Below are 19,899 nucleotides of genomic sequence, written 5' to 3' on the forward strand. Positions count from 1 at the left end.
CACCATACCTTTGTATGGTGAGTGCAATTCATGAAGGTGCGGAAAGCTCTGCTTTCCGCTTCTCCATGGAGTTCAGGTTCGCCATCTGAGGACGGCGTAACCTGAACTGCGGTGCGGAGACGTCAGGGAAGCTCAATGCTTCCCTGATCGCTGCTCTGCACCTCGCGCTGGCTCCGCCCCCCGACCTCCCAGCAACCACTGCGGCCGGCCGGGAGGTCAACACCCTGCGCATGCGCAAAGGGACCCGCCGCTGGACTCCGCGCATCGCCGGGAGGGATCTCTGGAGAAGACCTCACCGCAGGAGCCCCAGACACCGCAGCGCATCGTCGGAAGGGTGAGTATACATGAATTGCTACTTATCACAGCTATACATCGCATCGAAGAGATGCGATGAATAGTGATAAGTAGCAATTATGTTTTCGTTTTCTACATGAATAGACCCCTATGTATTTGTGTGTGATACAGGGTAATTTGCCCGCACAAAACAAACTGACTCTAATTGGTAGACCGAATTGAACATCAAGCTTTAATTGCAATAAAATTTCATTTTTTGTCCAGCAATTTACCAAAGGTGATAGTATAGCCCCCTAAATGCAATGCGTAGTACATCCTACCTGATGCATGATGAGCCCAGCCACAACCACGCCCACTACTGGCGGTGATTGGTTTGAGAGCTTGCCTCAGACTCTGGACTGGATGATGCAGTCGATGATGCGAATGGTGGGAGGAGTTGTCCGCAATGTGACCACCCGAGCAGGAGTTAAAGTGGGCCGGAACCGGGCTTTACTGTGTTCCGCCAGTTGTATTTGGAGGCGATCCACCTCCGCAGGCCTACCTTGTCCGCCCACAACAATCGGAGTGCTCTAAGTACAGACAGCTTGGCTGCCCAGCTGTGTGCCACCTGCCGCATATCTCCATAGATAAGGCGGGAGGGTAGATGGGCAGCGCAAAAAGACAGTCCCCCTCCTATGGCACATGCGGCAGCGGGAATGAGACAATGCAGAGAAGTCATCACCCATCTGTCTCTCCTCAATCTCCTGCCGTGTGAGCTGCAAAGGAGTCGGCCTGAGACAACCTAACCCACGTGATCACCTAGCTCTGTGTGAGTGAGTGATTGAGATTCTCATATGGATAAAAAAGAAAATGCTACCTGTGCTGCACCTACTGTGTATGCATGTTGAAAATACAGGGGCTGCAGTTAGGGATAAAGACTCAAGGATTCCCAGATGTTTGTTGCATTTTTCTTTCTTTGTATGTCCCTGGTGCCTTTGGTATGTGTTTAAATAAACCACTTATAATTGCCAAAGTGGTGTGTAAATCTAGAGGTGCTGCTATGCCCCATTTAACCACATCCCCTGAACTGGTCATGGCCCCATTGTGTCCCAGATTTTTATTTTTTTAAATATAGCAACCCTACCTGCGGTGCTGCATAATACATTCACCCAGTGTAATCGCGTATTGCTATGTGATTCTGGGTGCTAATATTGCGCTCGGATCTTATTTCAAATGTGATTATTAATAAATGTGCACCTTAATAAGAATTTCAGACAGAGGAAATCACACAGTCTGAGTGACAGGTACTCAGTGGATGAAAAGCCAATAACTATAGGTCAATCAAGAGTACTAAATGTACGTAATTTAGCAAAGCCCTTTGGATAAAAAGCGTGCTGCGTTTCTCTTATTATGAATTTATCAACTATTATTCTGAAGACACAGCTTAATAAAGGAGAAACTTGTACTATTTCATCCCCCATTTAGAAGAGTTTATTAATATATTATTAAATTATTATTGGTTAATTTGTTGGGCAATGCTTTCTTTTACATTCATTGTCATTTTGTCTAGCACTGCAGCAGCAGCAGCCTTTCTGTTTAATTATTACAATTTATTTGTATATTATTTTCTTCTTTTTAGCATTAGATCAGGAACAAACAGCAGGTTTCAGGTCTTGCAGCACTTTTTTATTTTTTATTTTGGGGTTATAATCAATCCTCAGGGGGTATTTATCAAAGCTTGGAGAAAGATAAAATTGTGAGAAATAAAGTACCAACCAATCAGCTCCTTAATGACATTTTCTTAAAACAAAGCTTGTAAAATATGAGGTCGAAGCTTACTGGCTATTACTTTATCTCTTACAGTTGTATTTCTCTCTCTGGGCTTTGATAAATACCCCCCCCCCCCCCCCCCCATCTGAACCACTTAAGGACATGTATTTTCTTTATTTTAGTCACTCCAGTGTTGCTCTTGCAGTGTTCTTTGGATCATTGGCCTGTTGAGAGAAACGTACTCCCTAGAGCAGCTTTTTGGCAGAGGGTAGTAGGGTTTCGTCCAGGATTTGCCTGTAATGTTTTTCATAAAATTTCCTATCAATGACAAGATCACTAGTTTTTGTCGCTGAAAAGCATCTTTACACTTGTTGGTGGGGTCTCTGGGGATAGTATTAGCTGGGTGGAGTACAGTCTTTGTTTTTCACCAAACATAACCCTTTGTATATAGGCCAAAATGTTCTGCTTTAATCATTTCAATCCACAAAACTTTCTGCCACATTTCTACAGTACCATTTAACCACTTGCCTGGCGAGGTCACATATCATGCCACCACGCCAGGCTGGGCTTTACCTGATACGATCGCATGTGATTAGCTTCCAGCAGCTGCTGAGCTGAAGCCGCCCAGACAGCACCTCAGTTGGCCTAGCAACCACCCCCTGCCTCCTCCTGCCAGTCAAACTGTGTACAGAAGGGCAGCATTCCTAAAAGGATCACCCACCAGCAGCTGCAGGAAGACAGTCAGTCTTCCTGCAGCCCAAGCTCAGCTCGGGAGCATAATAGAAACTGCTGCTCTAAAGGTGGGTACACACTGATAGATATATCTGCCGACCAATTGATCTGCAGATATAGCTATGGACGGATCGGGCAGTGTCCTGACGTCATGAACTGGGCGGGCATGTACACACGTCCGCCCAGTTTAGCTGTCAATAACTGCCGGCTGCCGCTGCATGCGTACGGGCGGTCGGCCGACTGCCCGTACACACACAGCGATGCGCCAATATATCGGTAGATATATTGGCCGTCGGCTGTGCTGTGGGGCCGACGCGATATGTCTGTGAACGACGGAGTTCACAGACATATCGCCCGTACACAGTTGCCGACGGACCCACGATATATCGGCCATTCAATAGAGCGGCCGATATATCAACCAGTGAGTACGGGCCTTAACAGCATCTGATCTGCAGCAGCAAACCTGCCTCCCCCTCTTCCGTTCCCAGGCAGCAGCAATTGATAGGTGGTCCTTCCTGATAAAAAAAAAAAAAAAAAATATATATATATATACACACACACACACTGTATATATATATATATATATATATATATATATATGTGTAACTAAAAACTAACTCATCTACTTATTTAGTAAGATTTTATTTTATTTATTTGTTAATACAATTATAATGAATCAGATTTATATAGCTCTTATTTACAAATTTTGATATATACAGTATCATCTTCCATTTCTAGAGACTGCACAGTTAGCCTTACAGTAGGTTCTGTGTAATGTGCCCTTCTTGTCTGGTAACTTACTTTAGGGGTGCATGTCCTGAACTGTTGTAGACAGTATGGGCTCCTATGCCTGTAGTTTCATAATTTTCTGTGCTACTGCCTGCACTGAACTCTGAGTGACACTCATCGCGGACTTGGTTAGAATGCTCTTTTATCTTCATTTAGAATATTTTTTTAGGAAACTCATTACTTGTAATTCCAAGTGTATGAATACTTTTTACAATTAACAATGTTTGTAATAATCATTTTTGCAAAGGTCTACAATATTTATTTATTTGGATTCAAAATATTAATCATTTAAAAAAAAAAAAACATTAAAAAAACCCAATAATTTTAAGAACGTACAGCAACAAATGTGTGAAAATCAGTTTTGTGTGAATACATTTTTTAAGGCATTGGGGGGGGGGGGGTCATTCCGACCCGATCGCACGCTGCACTTCTTCGCAGTGGTGCGATCGGGTCAGAACTGCGCATGCGCGGCGTGCACATTTTGCACGAGCGTCGTTGCCCGGCGATTGACCAAACTGAAGGTCCTCAGAGGCCAAGGTATCAAACTTGTAGAACTTAGCAAACGTGTTCGAACCAGACCAAGTAGCTGCTTGGCAGAGCTGCAAAGCCGCCCAGGAAGAATCCACCGACCGAGTAGAGTGGGCATGAACTAATTTAGGAACCGGCAAAGCTGCCGTAGAGTAAGCATGCTGGATAGTCAGCGTGATTAGATTCAGGACATCCAATTTCTTGGGATCATACAGCACAAACAGCGAGTCCGATTTTCTGTGACGAGCTGTCCGTTTGACATAGAGTCTCAAAGCCCTCATAACAGCCAGGGACTTTCACGTAGAAGAGGTGTCAGTAAGCACCGGAACCACAATAGGTTGGTTGATGTGAAACGTAGACACCACCTTTGAAAGAAATTGCTGACGAGTTCTGAGTTCAGCTCTATCCTCATGAAAAATCAAATAGGGGTTCTTGTGAGACAAGGCCCCCAATTCCGACACACGCCGTGCCGAAGCCAAGGCCAATAGTGTGACGGTTTTCCACGTAAGAAACTTTATATCCACCTCCTGTAAAGGCTCAAACCAATCCGACTAAAGAAAATGCAACATCACGTTAAGATCCCAAGGTGCCGTGGGAGGCACAAAGGGTGGTTGGATGTGCAGAACTCCTTTCAAGAAGGTCTGAACCTCAGGAAGGGACACCAACGGTTTCTGGAAGAAAATGGACAAGGCCAAAATCTGGACCTTTATGGAGCCCAGACGCAGACCCACATCCATACCAGACTGCAGAAAAAGCAGAAGACGACCCAGTTGAAATTCTACTGCAGGAAATTTCCTGTTCTCACACCAAGAGACGTATTTTCTCCAAATCCGGTGGTAATGTTTAGACGTTACCCATTTCCTGGCTTGGATCAAGGTAGGAATTACCTTGTCCGGAATCCCTTTCTGAGCTAAAATCTGACGCTCAACCTCCATGCCGTCAAACGTAGCTGTGGTAAGTCTTGATAGACGAATGGCCCCTGTTGTAGAAGATACTCCCGAAGAGGCAGAGACCACGGGTCCTCCAGAAGTAGTTCCAGTAGATCTGCGTACCAAGCCCTTCTTGGCCAATCCGGAGCAATGAGAATTGCTTGAATCCTTTCCCTTTTTATTATTTTCAGAATTCTTGGGATCAACGGAAGTGGTGGAAAGACATACACCATCTGGTAAACCCACGGAGTCACCAGAGCGTCCACCGCCTGTGGGTCTCTTGACCTGGAGCAATACCGCTGGAGCTTCTTGTTGAGACGAGAGGCCATCATATTAATCTGTGGAATTCCCCATCGACGTGTCAAGCACCCAAACACCTCCGGGTGAAATCCCCCCACTCTCCCGAGTGGAGGTCGTGTCTGCTGAGGAAGTCTGCTTCCCAGTTTTCCACTCCCGGAATGAAGATTGTGGACAGCGCTACGGCGTGTCCCTCTGCCCAGAGGAGAATCCTTGTCACCTCCGGCATTGCTGCTCTGCTCTTCGTTCCGCCCTGTCGGTTTATGTACGTCACCGCCGTCACATTGTACGACTGAACCTGGATGGCTCGATTTTGAAGAAGATGATACGCCTTCCGAAGGGCGTTGTATATTGCCCTTAATTCCAACACGTTGATTGGAAGAATGGCTTCCTGACTTGTCCATCTTCCTTGGAAGCGTTCCCCTCAGTCAGGTGAGAAGTCTGTAGCCACCACAGAAGAGAAATCCTGGCTCTTGGGGACAGACGGATCCTCTGGTGCATGTGTAGATTCGATCCGGACCATTTGTCCAGAAGATCCATCTGGAAGGGTCTTCCGTGAAACCTTCCGTACTGCAGTGCCTCGGAAGAGGCTACCATCTTTCCCAGGAGGCAAATGCACAGATGTACTGATATCCGGGGCGGCCGTAGGATGGCCCTTACCATTGACTGAATTACCAATGCCTTTTCCAGAGGAAGGAACACCTTCTGTACCTCTGTATCATCCCTAGGAACGGAAGCCTCTGTGTTGGTTCCAGGTGAGATTTTGGCAGATTCAGAATCCACCCGTGATCCTGGAGTAGTCGTGTGGATAGGGCAATGCTGTGTAACAACCTTTCCCTGGACGGTGCTTTTATCAGTAGATCGTCCAGGTACGGTATTATGTTCACTCCCTGCTTGCGGAGGGGAAACATCATCTCCGCTATAACCTTGTTAAACACCCTTGGTGGCGTGGAGAGCCCAAAGGGCAGGTCCTGGAACTGGTAGTGACAGTCCTGCAACGTAAACCTTAGATAAGCCTGATCAGAATACGAAGGTACGCATCCTTGATATTCAGAGACACCAGGAATTCTCCCTCCTCCAGACCGGAGATCACCCGTAAATACGGGTTCAGTGACTTGAGGTTTAAAATGGGTCTTACCGAACCATCCGGTTTCAGTACCACAAACAGGTTGGAATAGAAACCCTTGTTTTGTAGGTGAAGTGGAACTGGAACAATGACCTGAGTCTGTAGCAGTTTTTGAATTGCTGCTTGTAAGGTCATACTTGCTTCGGGTGAAGCTGGTAAGCTGGATTTGAAGAATCTGTGAGGTGGGAGTTCCTGAAACTCCAGTCTGTAGCCCTGGATGATAAGATCTTTTACCCATGGATCCAGGCATGAGGTGGTCCATACGTGACTGAAATATCGTAACCGGGCTCCCACCTGCCTGTTGACCAGGCAGTGCAGTTCACTGTCATGCTGAAGACTTTGCGGAAGCAGAACCGGAGGTCTGATCCTGTGAGACTGTATTTGCAGATTTTCTGGGCTTACCTATCCCGATGGGAGGAGTTATACATTTTTAATGTTTGCGCCCTGGCGAAGGTGTGTATTGCACGACTTTGGATGGCTCCTAAGGGACCCACTTTTTCCTCCTTTAAAGCTCTAGTAAATAATAAGAATTTACTCACCGGTAATTCTATTTCTCGTAGTCCGTAGTGGATGCTGGGAACTCCGTAAGGACCATGGGGAATAGCGGGCTCCGCAGGAGACTGGGCACTCTAAAAGAAAGATTAGGTACTATCTGGTGTGCACTGGCTCCTCCCTCTATGCCCCTCCTCCAGACCTCAGTTAGGGAAACTGTGCCCGGAAGAGCTGACACAATAAGGAAAGGATTTGGAATCCCGGGTAAGACTCATACCAGCCACACCAATCACATCGTACAACTCGTGATACTATACCCAGTTAACAGTATGAATAACAACTGAGCCTCACGAAAAGATGGCTCATAACAATAACCCTTTAGTTAGGCAATAACTATATGCAAGTATTGCAGACAATCCGCACTTGGGATGGGCGCCCAGCATCCACTACGGACTACGAGAAATAGAATTACCGGTGAGTAAATGCTTATTTTCTCTGACGTCCTAGTGGATGCTGGGAACTCCGTAAGGACCATAGGGATTATACCAAAGCTCCCAAACGGGCGGGAGAGTGCGGATGACTCTGCAGCACCGAATGAGCAAACTCAAGGTCCTCCTCAGCCAGGGTATCAAACTTGTAGAATTTTGCAAATGTGTTTGAACCCGACCAAGTAGCAGCTTGGCAAAGCTGTAAAGCCGAGACCCCTCGGGCAGCCGCCCAAGAAGAGCCCACCTTCCTCGTGGAATGGGCTTTTACTGATTTAGGATGCGGCAGTCCAGCCGCAGAATGTGCAAGTTGAATCGTGCTATAGATCCAGCGAGCAATAGTCTGCTTTGAAGCAGGAGCACCCAGCTTGTTGGGTGCATACAGGATAAATAGCGAGTCAGTTTTCCTGACTCTAGCCATCCTGGAAACATAGATTTTCAGGGCCCTGACTACGTCCAGCAACTTGGAATCCTCCAAGTCCCGAGTAGCCGCAGGCACCACAATAGGGTGGTTCAAATGAAACGCTGATACCACCTAGGAAGAAATTGGGAACGAGTCCTCAATTCCGCCCTATCCATATGAAAAATCAGATAAGGGCTTTTACATGAGAAAGCCGCCAATTCTGATACACGCCTGGCCGAAGCCAAGGCCAACAGCATGACCACTTTCCGCGTGAGATATTTTTGCTCCACGGTTTTAAGTGGCTCAACCAATGCGACTTTAGGAAATCCAACACCACGTTGAGATCCCAAGGTGCCACTGGAGGCACAAAAGGGGGCTGAATATGCAGCACTCCTTTTAACAAAAGTCCGAACTTCAGGCAGTGAAGCCAGTTCTTTTTGGAAGAAAATCGACAGAGCCAAAATCTGGACCTTAATGAAACCCAATTTTAGGCCCATAGTCACCCCTGACTGTAGGAAGTGCAGAAATCGACCCAGCTGAAATTCCTCCGTTGGGGCCTTTCAGGCCTCACACCAAGCAACATATTTCCGCCATATGCGGTGATAATGTTTTGCGGTCACATCCTTCCTAGCTTTAATCAGCGTAGGAATGACTTCCTCCGGAATGCCCTTTTCCATTAGGATCCGGTGTTCAACCGCCATGCCGTCAAACGCAGCCGCGGTAAGTCTTGGAATAGACAGGGCCCCTGCAGTAGCAGGTCCTGTCTAAGCGGCAGAGGCCAAGGGTCCTCTGAGATCATTTCTTGAAGTTCTGGGTACCAAGCTCTTCTTGGCCAATCCGGAACAATGAGTATTGGGGGTCATTCCGAGTTGTTCGCTCGCAAGCGGATTTTAGCAGATTTGCTCATGCTAAGCCGCCGCCTACTGGGAGTGAATCTTAGCATCTTAAAATTGCGAACGATGTATTCGCAATATTGCGATTACACACCTCGTAGCAGTTTCTGAGTAGCTCCAGACTTACTCGGCATCTGCGATCATTTCAGTGCTTGTCATTCCTGGTTTGACGTCACAAACACACCCAGCGTTCGCCCAGACACTCCCCCGTTTCTCCGGCCACTCCTGCTTTTTTTCCGGAAACGGTAGCGTTTTTTCCCACACGCCCATAAAACGGCCTGTTTCCGCCCAGTAACACCCATTTCCTGTGAATCACATTACGATCGCCAGAACGATGAAAAAGCCGTGAGTAAAATTCCTAACTGCATAGCAAATTTACATGGCGCAGTCGCAGTGCGGACATTGCGCATTCAGCGGAAAATCGCTGCGATGCGAAGATTTTTACCGAGCGAACAACTCGAAATGACCCCCATAGTTCTTACTCCTCTCCTTCTTATTATTCTCAGTACCTTGGGTACGAGAGGAAGAGGAGGGAAACATATAAACCGACTGGTACACCCACGGTGTCACTAGAGCGTCCACAGCTATCGCCTGAGGGTCCCTTGACCTGGCGCAATATCTTTTTAGCTTTTTGGTGAGGCGGGATGCCATCATGTCCACCTGTGGCCGTTCCCAACGGTTCACAATCAGCTGGAAGACTTCTGGATGAAGTCCCCACTCTCCCGGGTGGAGGTCGTGCCTGCTGAGGAAGTCTGCTTCCCAGTTGTCCACTCCCGGAATGAACACTGCTGACAGTGCTAGCACGTGATTCTCCGCCATCAAAGAATCCTTGTGGCTTCTGCCATTGCTACCCTGCTTCTTGTGCCGCCCTGGCGGTTTACATGGGCGACCGCTGTGATGTTGTCTGACTGAATCAGAACCGGTTGTTTTTGAAGCAGGGGTTCTGCTTGACTCAGGGCGTTGTAAATGTCCCTTAGTTCCAGAATATTTATGTGTAGGGAAGTTTCCTGACTTGACCATTGTCCTTGGAAGTTTCTTCCCTGGGTGACTGCCCCCCAACCTCGGAGGCTTGCATCCGTGGTCACCAGGACCCAGTCCTGTATGCCGAATCTGCAGCCTTCGAGCAGATGAGCACTCTGCAGCCACCCCAGCAGAGACACCCTGGCCCTCGGGGACAGGGTAATTAAACGATGCATCTGGAGATGCGATCCGGACCACTTGTCCAACAGATCCCACTGGAAGATCCTTGCATGGAATCTGCCGAAGGGACTTGCTTCGTAAGAAGCTACCATCTTTCCCAGGACTCGCGTGCAGTGATGCACCAACACCTGCTTTGGTTTCAGGAGGTCCCTGACCAGAGATGATAATTCCTGTGCCTTCTCCTCCGGGAGAAATTCTTCTGTTCTGTGTCCAGAATCATGCCCAAGAACAGCAGACGCGTCGCAGGAATCAGCTGCGACTTTGGGATATTCAGAATCCAGCCGTGCTGATGCAGCACTTCCTGAGATAGTGCCACGCCGACTAGCAACTGCTCCTTGGACCTCGCCTTTATAAGGAGATCGTCCAAGTACGGAATAATCATGACTCCCTTCTTTCGGAGGAGCATCATCATTTCGGCCATTACCTTGGTAAATACCCACGGTGCCGTGGACAGACCAGCCGGCAACGTCTGGAATTGGTAATGACAGTCCTGTACCACAACCTTGAGGTACTTTGAACTTGAACTTTTTTATATAAATGTTCAAGGATTTTAAATTTAGAATGGGTCTCACCGAACCGTCTGGTTTCGGTACCACAACATTGTGGAATAGTAACCCCGTCCCTGTTGAAGGAGGGGTACCTTGATTATCACCTGCTGAAGATACAGCTTGTGAATTGCCGCCAGTACTACCTCCCTTTCTCTGAGGTCAGCAGGCAAGGCTGATCTGAGGTAACGGCGAGGGGGAGCCGCCTCGAACTCCAGCTTGTATCCCTGTGATACTACTTGCAGAACCCAGGGATCCATCTGTGAGCGAGCCCACTGGTCGCTGAAGTTCCTGAGACGCGCCCCCAGCTGTTGCTGTGTATACGAGGTCCGAGAGACCATCCCCAAACAATTCCTCACCCTTATAAGGCAGAATCTCCATGTGCCTTTTAGAATCAGCATCACCTGTCCACTGCCGGGTCCATAATACCCTCCTGGCAGAAACGGACATTGCATTAATTCTGGATGCCAGCCGGCAAATATCCCTCTGTGCATCCCTCATATATAAGACGATTTCTTTAATATGCTTTATGGTTAGCAAAATAGTATCCCTGTCGAGGGTAACACTATTATCTGACAGGGTATCAGACCATGCTGCAGCAACACTACACCTCCATGCTGAGGCAATTGCAGGTCACAGTATAGTACCTGAGTGTGTATATACAGACTTCAGGATTTCCTCCTGCTTTCTATCAGCAGGCTCCTTCAAGGTGGCCGTATCCTGAGACGGCAGTGCCACCTTTTTTGACAAACGTGTGAGTTAGTGGTACTTGGGTTAATGTCAGGAATGTGGAACACATTTTTTATTGCCGAAATCATGCAACGGATGCCCCTAGTGGATTTTGTATATGTCTCAACCTCGTCGACACTGGAGTCAGACTACGTGTCGACATCTGTGTCTGCCATCTGAGGTAGCGGGCGTTTTTGAGCCCCTGATGGCCTTTGAGACGCCTGGGCAGGCGCGGGCTGAGAAGCCGGCTGTCCCATGGCTGTTACGTCATCCAGCCTTTTATGTAAGGAGTTGACACTGTTGGTTAATACCTTCCACATATCCACCCACTCTGGTGTCGGCCCCGCAGGGGGTGACATCACATTTATCGGCACCTGCTCCGCCTCGACATAAGCCTCCTCATCAAACAAGTCGACACAGCCTTACCGACACACCGCCCACACACAGGGAATGCTCTGACTGAGGACAGGACCCCACAAAGTCCTTTGGGGAGACAGAGAGAGAGTATGCCAGCACACACCACAGCGCTATTTAATCAGGGATTTACACTAATAGAAAGTGATTTATCCCTATAGCTGCTTTTTTATATACAGTTTGCGCCTAAATTTAGTGCCCCCCCCCCCCCCCCTCTCTTTTTAACCCTTTGAGCCTGGAAACTGCAGGGGAGAGCCTGGGGAGCTGTCTTCCAGCTGCACTGTGAAGAGAAAATGGCGCCAGTGTGCTGAGGGAGATAGCCCCGCCCCTTTTTCGGCGGACTTCTCCCGCTCTTATAATTGTATTATGGCAGGGGATTTTTACACATATATAGCTTATTAGGCTATATTATGTGTTGTTTGCCAAAGTTAAGGTACTCTAATTGCAGCCCAGGGCGCCCCCCCCAGCGCCCTGCACCCATCAGTGACCGGAGTATGTGGTGTGCATAGGGAGCAATGGCGCACAGCTGCAGTGCTGTGCGCTACCTTAATGAAGACCGAAGTCTTCAGCCGCCGATTTCCAGGACGTTCTTCTTGCTTCTGGCTCTGTAAGGGGGACGGCGGCGCGGCTCCGGGACCAGACGTCCGAGGCTGGGCCTGTGTTCGATCCCTCTGGAGCTAATGGTGTCCAGTAGCCTAAGAAGCCCAAGCTAGTTGCAAGCAGGTAGGTTCGCTTCTTCTCCCCTTAGTCCCTCGTAGCAGTGAGTCTGTTGCCAGCAGATCTCACTGAAAATAAAAAAACCTAACAAATACTTTCTTTACTAAGAGCTCAGGAGAGCCCCTAGTGTGCAACCAGCTCGGGCTGGGCACAGATTCTAACTGAGGTCTGGAGGAGGGGCATAGAGAGAGGAGCCAGTGCACACCAGATAGTACCTAATCTTTCTTTTAGAGTGCCCAGTCTCCTGCGGAGCCCGCTATTCCCCATGGTCCTTACGGAGTTCCCAGCATCCACTAGGACGTCAGAGAAAATACCATTTCTAAAGAACTTTTTGTATATATGCAAACTAATCCTAGCTCTAAATTTGAAAAGATATGGTCTCCCTGGCTGGAATCTGTATATTCCTCACATGACCCCTCTCTCTAATCCTTTTTTGGGCTAATAACTTCTTCATCCTTTTTCTTACCTGATCCTTCCTTCTCTTCTCCTTTCTTTATCTTTTTCCTTTCTTCCTTATACATGACATAATAGTCACACTGTTTTTTTTCTTTCCTCTTCTTCGGGCTTGATCTGTCAGAGCATGTTTTCTCCTACGGCCACTTTTGTTTTAATTGCCGTGCACTCTCCTATATGTACCTATTTCTTCATTTTTTGTTTATTGTTTGTTTGTTTTGTTTGAATTTTTGTTTTAGGTTTTTATTAGCCTTAGCTGGTTAGGTTGCGCTTGAAAAACACATTATGTTGAAAAGTACACCTGTTTACAGATTTCATGTTATGATTGTCTTCTGTTTTGCAAGTCTGCTGATATGGTATACTGTTTTTTTCTTTTCTTGCCTCATTGTCTAAATTTGTATCAATTTACATCTTCTATGTATCGCAAGATCTACCTTTTAATAGCTCGTTTGTACCATTTGAGATCTGTACCTGACATGTTTACGTGAAATAAAAATGTTACTCTATTAAAAAAAACTACTCCTTACCTTTTCTCCATCCTCTTCATCACTGTAGCTTACTTCCTCATCTTGGTGGAACCAGTCAAAATCAAATTCAGTGTTAAAACTTCCATCTCCTGCTTTTTCCAGCTGAGGCCAATTAGAAATAGGAGGCTGTAAGATTAACCTCATCACAGGCAATACGAATTAATTAACTTTATTGACACAACTTACCAGCTCTTCACATTCTACATGCTTAAGATTCTGAGCCAACATCAAAGGTGTTATTCCTGCATAGTTAACTGTCAAGAGACAGGACACATCTGTGTGAATTAGAGTGGTTAAATGTACACCCACACCGATTCCTCTACATCAGTAATTAGTATGTGATTTGGCATACTCAAAAGCAAGAACAGGCCTGGCCAAATTGTGGCTCTCCAGCTGTTGTTAAACTACAAGTCCCAGGGGGAGATATACTAAGCCTAGGAAAGTGATAAAGTGGAGAGAGAGATAAAGTACCAGCCAATTAGCTCCTAAAGACCATGTTACAGAGTTTGTTTGAAAAATGACAGGAGCTGATTGGTTGGTACTTTATCTCTCGCTCATCCGATAGTTTTTGAGTGATGCCAGAACGAACTAACAAATAGACAGACAAAAATCATGAAAAAAATGTTTTGTCTCCATAGTCCCTAGAAGTATATTTCTCAATATAAATTGCTATGTACAGACACAACACTTACAGTTTTATTATATGTATAGATGACTTACTCATCATAAGTACATTATAATTACCACATGATATACCTGCCACAAGGGCAGGATCTAATAAACCAATGTACCACATGTATCTAATCATCATTCACCACACTGCATCATTTACCGCCTTCTGAACAGTATCTCACTGTTCACCAAGGTGATAAACATCATCCATTAACACATCAGGTACAAAACACCTCACTCATTACACAGCTAGAAGACGCTGTGCTTATTGCCTGTACCACATGGGGGCAGTAACACAGTCCAGCAGGACCAGGATATCTTCAGCACTTATTTAGCTAATTGCTTTACACATTCCCAGGCTTGCTGTAGACTCATTACCACTGCCGCTCAGTATAATTATCTACACTCAGTAAATTTATCTAGACTCCATTTTTCTCATTATTCCTAACGACTGTATGCCCCTCCCTAGACAAACCTGGATATTACTGCTAACCTTGACTTGGGTGTCTTTTTTTTTTTTTAATTCAAATCCTTTCATAATATCTAGCCCAAAGTACAGTAGAATTACAGTGTTAGCAATGCAGATTGCTCAGAAATGTTCTTGTTTGAAACTTTGGATCCTGTTCTGTCTGCAGCCTCAGCCCATGTCCTGTTCTTGTCTTGTATGTTTTGCGGCTCTGTATTATTGACACTTTGTTCTGTTAACTCTTTCTGTCCGTTGTTCTAATGTGACAACTTCATCGCACAAAGTTATTGTGTGTTGGCATCTGGTGTGTGTGTCTCAGGTATCATTCTGAAGCATAGTGAAGCACTTACCCGCAACAAGAAAATCAGCTGAATATACACAAGCACATACCTATATATATATATATATATATACACATACATACATACATACACACACACACACACACACACACACAGGGCCGGACTGGGACTAAAAATAGGCCCTGGCATTTTTGAAGCACACAGGCCCACCTCTGTGACTCCTCCCCTTACTATTCCTGACTCCTCCCACTTATTAGTCTATGTTCTTACAAATATAATTAATATTCTAACAACATACAGGCGTACATCATTCTCTATTAAAATATACTCAACCAGTGGTTGAAGTGGAAATTTTTAAGTGGGGGTATGGTCCGGAAAAGGGGGTGTGGTCACTCAAAAGGGGCGTGGTCACTCAAAAGGGGCGTGGTCTTCAGTGTAGTTTACCACACCATACACCCCTTATACGCATTATGCACCACAATAGTAGGACCCCTTATACTATCTAGTACTGCTGCCCCTTTCACATTATACCACACAGTATGAGCCAAAATTCACATTACAGCACCCGGTATGAGCCGAAATTTACATTATATGCCCCCGATAGTGCAGTGCCAGGTATACAAATGCCCCCACAGTGCCAGGTATACAAATGCCCCCACAGTGCCAGGTATACAAATGCCCCCACAGTGCCAGGTAAACAATTGCCCCCACAGTGCCAGGTAAACAATTGCCCCCACAGTGCCAGGTATACAAATGCCCCCACAGTGCCAGGTATACAAATGCCCCCACAGTGCCAGGTATACAAATGCCCCCACAGAGCCAGGTAAACAATTGCCCCCACAGTGCCAGGTAAACAATTGCCCCCACAGTGCCAGGTATACAAATGCCCCCACAGTGCCAGGTATACAAATGCCCCCACAGTGCCAGGTATACAAATGCCCCCACAGTGCCAGGTAAACAATTGCCCCCACAGTGCCAGGTAAACAATTGCCCCCACAGTGCCAGGTATACAAATGCCCCCACAGTGTCAGGTATACAAATGCCCCCACAGTGCCAGGTATACAAATGCCCCCACAGTGCCAGGTATACAAATGCCCCCACAGTGCCAGATCCACAAATGCCCCCACAGTGCCAGGTATACAAATGCCCCCACAGTGCAAGGTATACAAATGCCCCCACAGTGCCAGATATACAGATGCCCCCACAGTGCAAGGTATACAGATGCCCCCACAGTGCCATGTATACAGATGCCCCCACAGTGCCAGGTAAACAATTGCCCCCACAGTGCCAGGTATACAAATGCCCCACAGTACCAGCCAATTGCCCCCACAGTGCCAGGTATACAATTGCCCCCACAGCAGCCAGTGCTGCAGCTACTTACCGCTGCTGCACTGCTGCTGCTGCTCCTCCTCCTCCGGGCTGTGAGGGACGGGGGTGAGAGCGCCGGGCACCCGCCAGTGCGGCTATGTCTGGCGCAGCAGCGTATAGCGTTCAAACCAGCCGCCGGTTCGTGAGCCAATCAGAGCTCGCGGACCGGCGGCTTCTGATTGGCTGCCGGTCCGCGAGCTCTGATTGGCTCACGAACCGGCGGCTGCTTTGAAGTCCGCTATACGCGCCGTGCCAGACACAGCCGTGCTGGCGGGCGCCCGGCGCTCTCACCCCCGTCCTTCACAGCTCTCCAATCCTGACAGCTGAGACGCGCTGCCGCCGGACTGAGCGGCAGCGCGTCTCAGTGACCGCTGGACCGGCCCACGTGGCCATCGGCCCTTCTGGCATTTGCCAGAAGTGCCAGATGGCCAGTCCGGCCCTGCACACACACATGCATGTTGTGGGAGGTAGAAAGAGTAAGATGTCATTTTAAAGTCCAGCCCAATATCACTTTAAGTTCATCCCTTTGTTAATTGACTTTGCCCCCCAAATGAGTTGAGATTTGGAAGACATCAAGACTGTCTTTATTATACTGTATGTCTTGCTATAGGACATTTGAATGTACTGATAACATTGGTAGAAGTGACCTGAAAAATGTACTTACTAGGACATCCATTAAAGTTAAAGGTCATGCCTCTTATACGTGTTTGTGCGTAAAATTATTTAGCAGGTAATAAAAGGTTTTGCAGTCTCCCACTAATTGGCAAAGCCCCTGTGAATGTGCACTCTCCACCCCTGAATCCGCCCTCTGCTTTATACAATACCTTGCAAAAAGCACTGGGCTGGGTGAAGAGACTGACCTGGCCCAAGGTCAGAATTTACATTGTACTGCAAAGATTATTTACTTATGCTGAACTCTGCAACAGCCAGTGGTGAAAGTGTTGCAATGGCACTGCTGGCCGAGGCCTAGTAATGGTGGGTGTGTCTACTTTTCTGATATCCCCTCCAGAAGGTCCCAGTGGGGAGATGCATTGGCAAGTTTGGATGGCTTAATCATTATGATGCAATTAGTAGAAACTACGTCATCACATACACCCCCTGGCCCCACCCATTTCACCAGGAAAGTGGACAGGCTGCTGGAGGGTAACCTGTTCTACCTGACAGACTTAATGAAATTCAGGATTCTCTCAGACGAGTTCATAACGTTCATACCTGCCATTTTGGTAAATCACTCCTGCTATTTCTAGGTCTCAAAAGTCAATATTAGATGCAGCCACTGTTTCAAACAGAAGTACAACCAGAGAATGATAATGTCTTGTATTGGCACTTTGTACAATGTTTTCTCTTCCTGTTGTTTTGGAAATCATAGCAAACCAAATGACTTTAAACTATAAAGGCAGTCGTTTACCACTTAATTACCTTTCATCTTTCAGTAATGGGTACATTTAGTTAATGTTTATAGCTGTTTTCAATGAATACAATGGATGAGAATTCAGGAAGAACAGCACTAGAGACACCTGTACTTTAAAATCCTATTTTCCGCAAAAGAGTAGTAATTACCTACCGGTAAATCCTTTTCTCGTAGTCCGTAGAGGATGCTGGGGTCCACATTAGTACCATGGGGTATAGACGGGTCCACTAGGAGCCATTGGCACTTTAAGAGTTTGAGAGTGTGGGCTGCCTCCTCCCTCTATGCCCCTCCTACAAGACTCAGTCCAGAAACTGTGCCCGAGGAGACGGACATACTTCGAGTTAAGGATTTAAGACAGATAGTGGTGAGATTCACACCAGCTCACACATACAAGGCAAACCAAGCTAACTAGCTTGAACTCAGCAACGGTTGAAAAACATTACTTAACCAAGTAACAAGGCAGTACTTAACTAAGAACAAAGTCGTACTGAACCAGATAACCACTGCAGGGTAACGATGCGCTGGGCGGGCGCCCAGCATCTTCTACGGACTACGAGAAAAGGATTTCGGGTAGGTAATTAAAATCCTATTTTCTCTTATGTCGTAAAGGATGCTGGGGTCCACATTAGTACCATGGGGATGTACCAAAGCTCCCAGAATGGGAGGGAGAGCGCGGAGGCACCTGCAGAAATTATTGACCAAACTTTAGGTCCTCAGAGGCCAAAGTATCGAACTTGTAGAACTTAGCAAACGTGTTCGACCCAGACCAAGTAGCCGCTTGGCAAAGTTGTAAAGCCGAGACACCCGGGCAGCCACCCAGGAAGAAGCCATCTTACGAGTACAGTGGGCCTTAACAGATTTTGGACACGGCAATCCTGCCGTCGAATACGCATGCTGGATAGTGAACCAGGACACCCAATTTTCTTGGGATCATACAGGACAAACAGAGAGTCCGATTTTCTGTGATGAGCAGTCCTTTTCACATAGATCTTCAGAGCCCTTACAACATCCAAGTACTTTGATGGAATTGAGGAGTCAGTAGCAACTGGCACCACAATAGGTTGGTTGATATGAAAAGCAGACAACCTTTGGAAGTAACTGCTGACGTGTCCGGAGCTCAGCACTATCTTCATGGAAGATCAAGTAGGGACTTAGGGAGGTAAATGTGTGGCTTAGGGATTGGTGCAGGAAAGAGGGGTTTGTGTTCCTGGAACACTGGGCGGACTTCTCAGTCAGGCGCCATCTCTTTTGTCGTGACGGATTGCACCTGACTGAGAAGGGGGCAGCGGTGCTGGGGGGAAGGATGGTTAGAAGGTTGGAGGAGATTTTTAACTAGGAGCCTGGGGGGAGGGTTTAGCTAGAAACTACGGGTCATGCAGTGAGAATAGTGGGGATGGCGGTAGTAAACGAAATGGGGGAGAAGTTGGGGGGAGGGTAAGAGCAGGCGGTAAGGTTACTAACATGGGTACTAAAAGAGATTTTACCAAAGCACTAACCAATGACGATTACAGGTCATCATTGCTACATAAGGTGAAAGATGTCCCTAACGCAAGGGAAAAGACTTATCTTAGTTGTATGTATGTAAACACCAGAAGCATTACTGGTAAAAAGGGTGAACTAGAAATACTTGCAGCAAGCAAACAGTATGATATTATAGGCATTACTGAAACTTGGTGGGACGAATCTCATGATTGGACAGTCAATCTAGAGGGCTATACACTGTTTAGGAGAGACAGACTAAATAAAAAGGGTGGAGAGGTGTGTCTTTACGTAAAGCCGTTTTTAAAACCTGATATACGGGAAGATATTCAGGAGGGGACTGTAGACACTGTCGAGACATTATGGGTAGAAATTGCATGCGGGGAAAAAGGAATAAAAAAGTTAGTATTGGGTGTATGCTATAGGCCGCCTGGTATCAACGCATCTGATGAGGAATTGTTACTAAAGCAAATTGAAAGAGCAGCAGGAGTAGGAGACATAGTAGTGATGGGAGATTTTAACTATCCAGAGATAAACTGGAAAAACGATTCATGTGATACTGCTAGGGGCAATATGTTTTTAAACACACTTAATGATAACTACTTAGTTCAACTAATTGAGGAACCAACTAGGTACAATGTAATCTTAGACCTGGTATTAACAAACAATGGGGATTTGGTATCAGGTATTATAGTAGGGGAACCCATAGGAAACAGCGACCACAATATGGTCACATTCAATATCAGTTTCCATAAACAGCCCTATACTGGCTCAACTAGGACTCTAAACTTTAGCAAAGCAAATTTTGAAAAGATGAGGGTATTTTTCAGGGATATTGAATGGGAAGGTTTGTTTTTAGGAAAAAATACTATGGAGAAATGGGAGGTACTAAAATTCCT

General features: G+C 46.7%; 1 protein-coding gene across 2 annotated transcripts in view; it reads right to left on the reverse strand.

Moving 5' to 3' along the window:
• LOC135038279 (arf-GAP with SH3 domain, ANK repeat and PH domain-containing protein 3-like) overlaps positions 1-19,899 on the reverse strand; it is a 141,510-nt gene that overhangs the window by 25,162 nt on the left and 96,449 nt on the right. For both annotated transcript variants that reach the window (XM_063954637.1, XM_063954636.1), the window contains exons 20-21: positions 13,489-13,556; positions 13,303-13,404 (exon numbers count right to left, since the gene is read on the reverse strand). In XM_063954637.1, coding sequence (XP_063810707.1) covers positions 13,303-13,404; positions 13,489-13,556 — 170 coding nt within the window. The remainder of the gene's footprint in view (positions 1-13,302; positions 13,405-13,488; positions 13,557-19,899) is intronic.

The sequence above is a fragment of the Pseudophryne corroboree genome, chromosome 2 (genome assembly GCF_028390025.1).
Source record: "Pseudophryne corroboree isolate aPseCor3 chromosome 2, aPseCor3.hap2, whole genome shotgun sequence".
NCBI lineage: Eukaryota > Metazoa > Chordata > Amphibia > Anura > Myobatrachidae > Pseudophryne > Pseudophryne corroboree.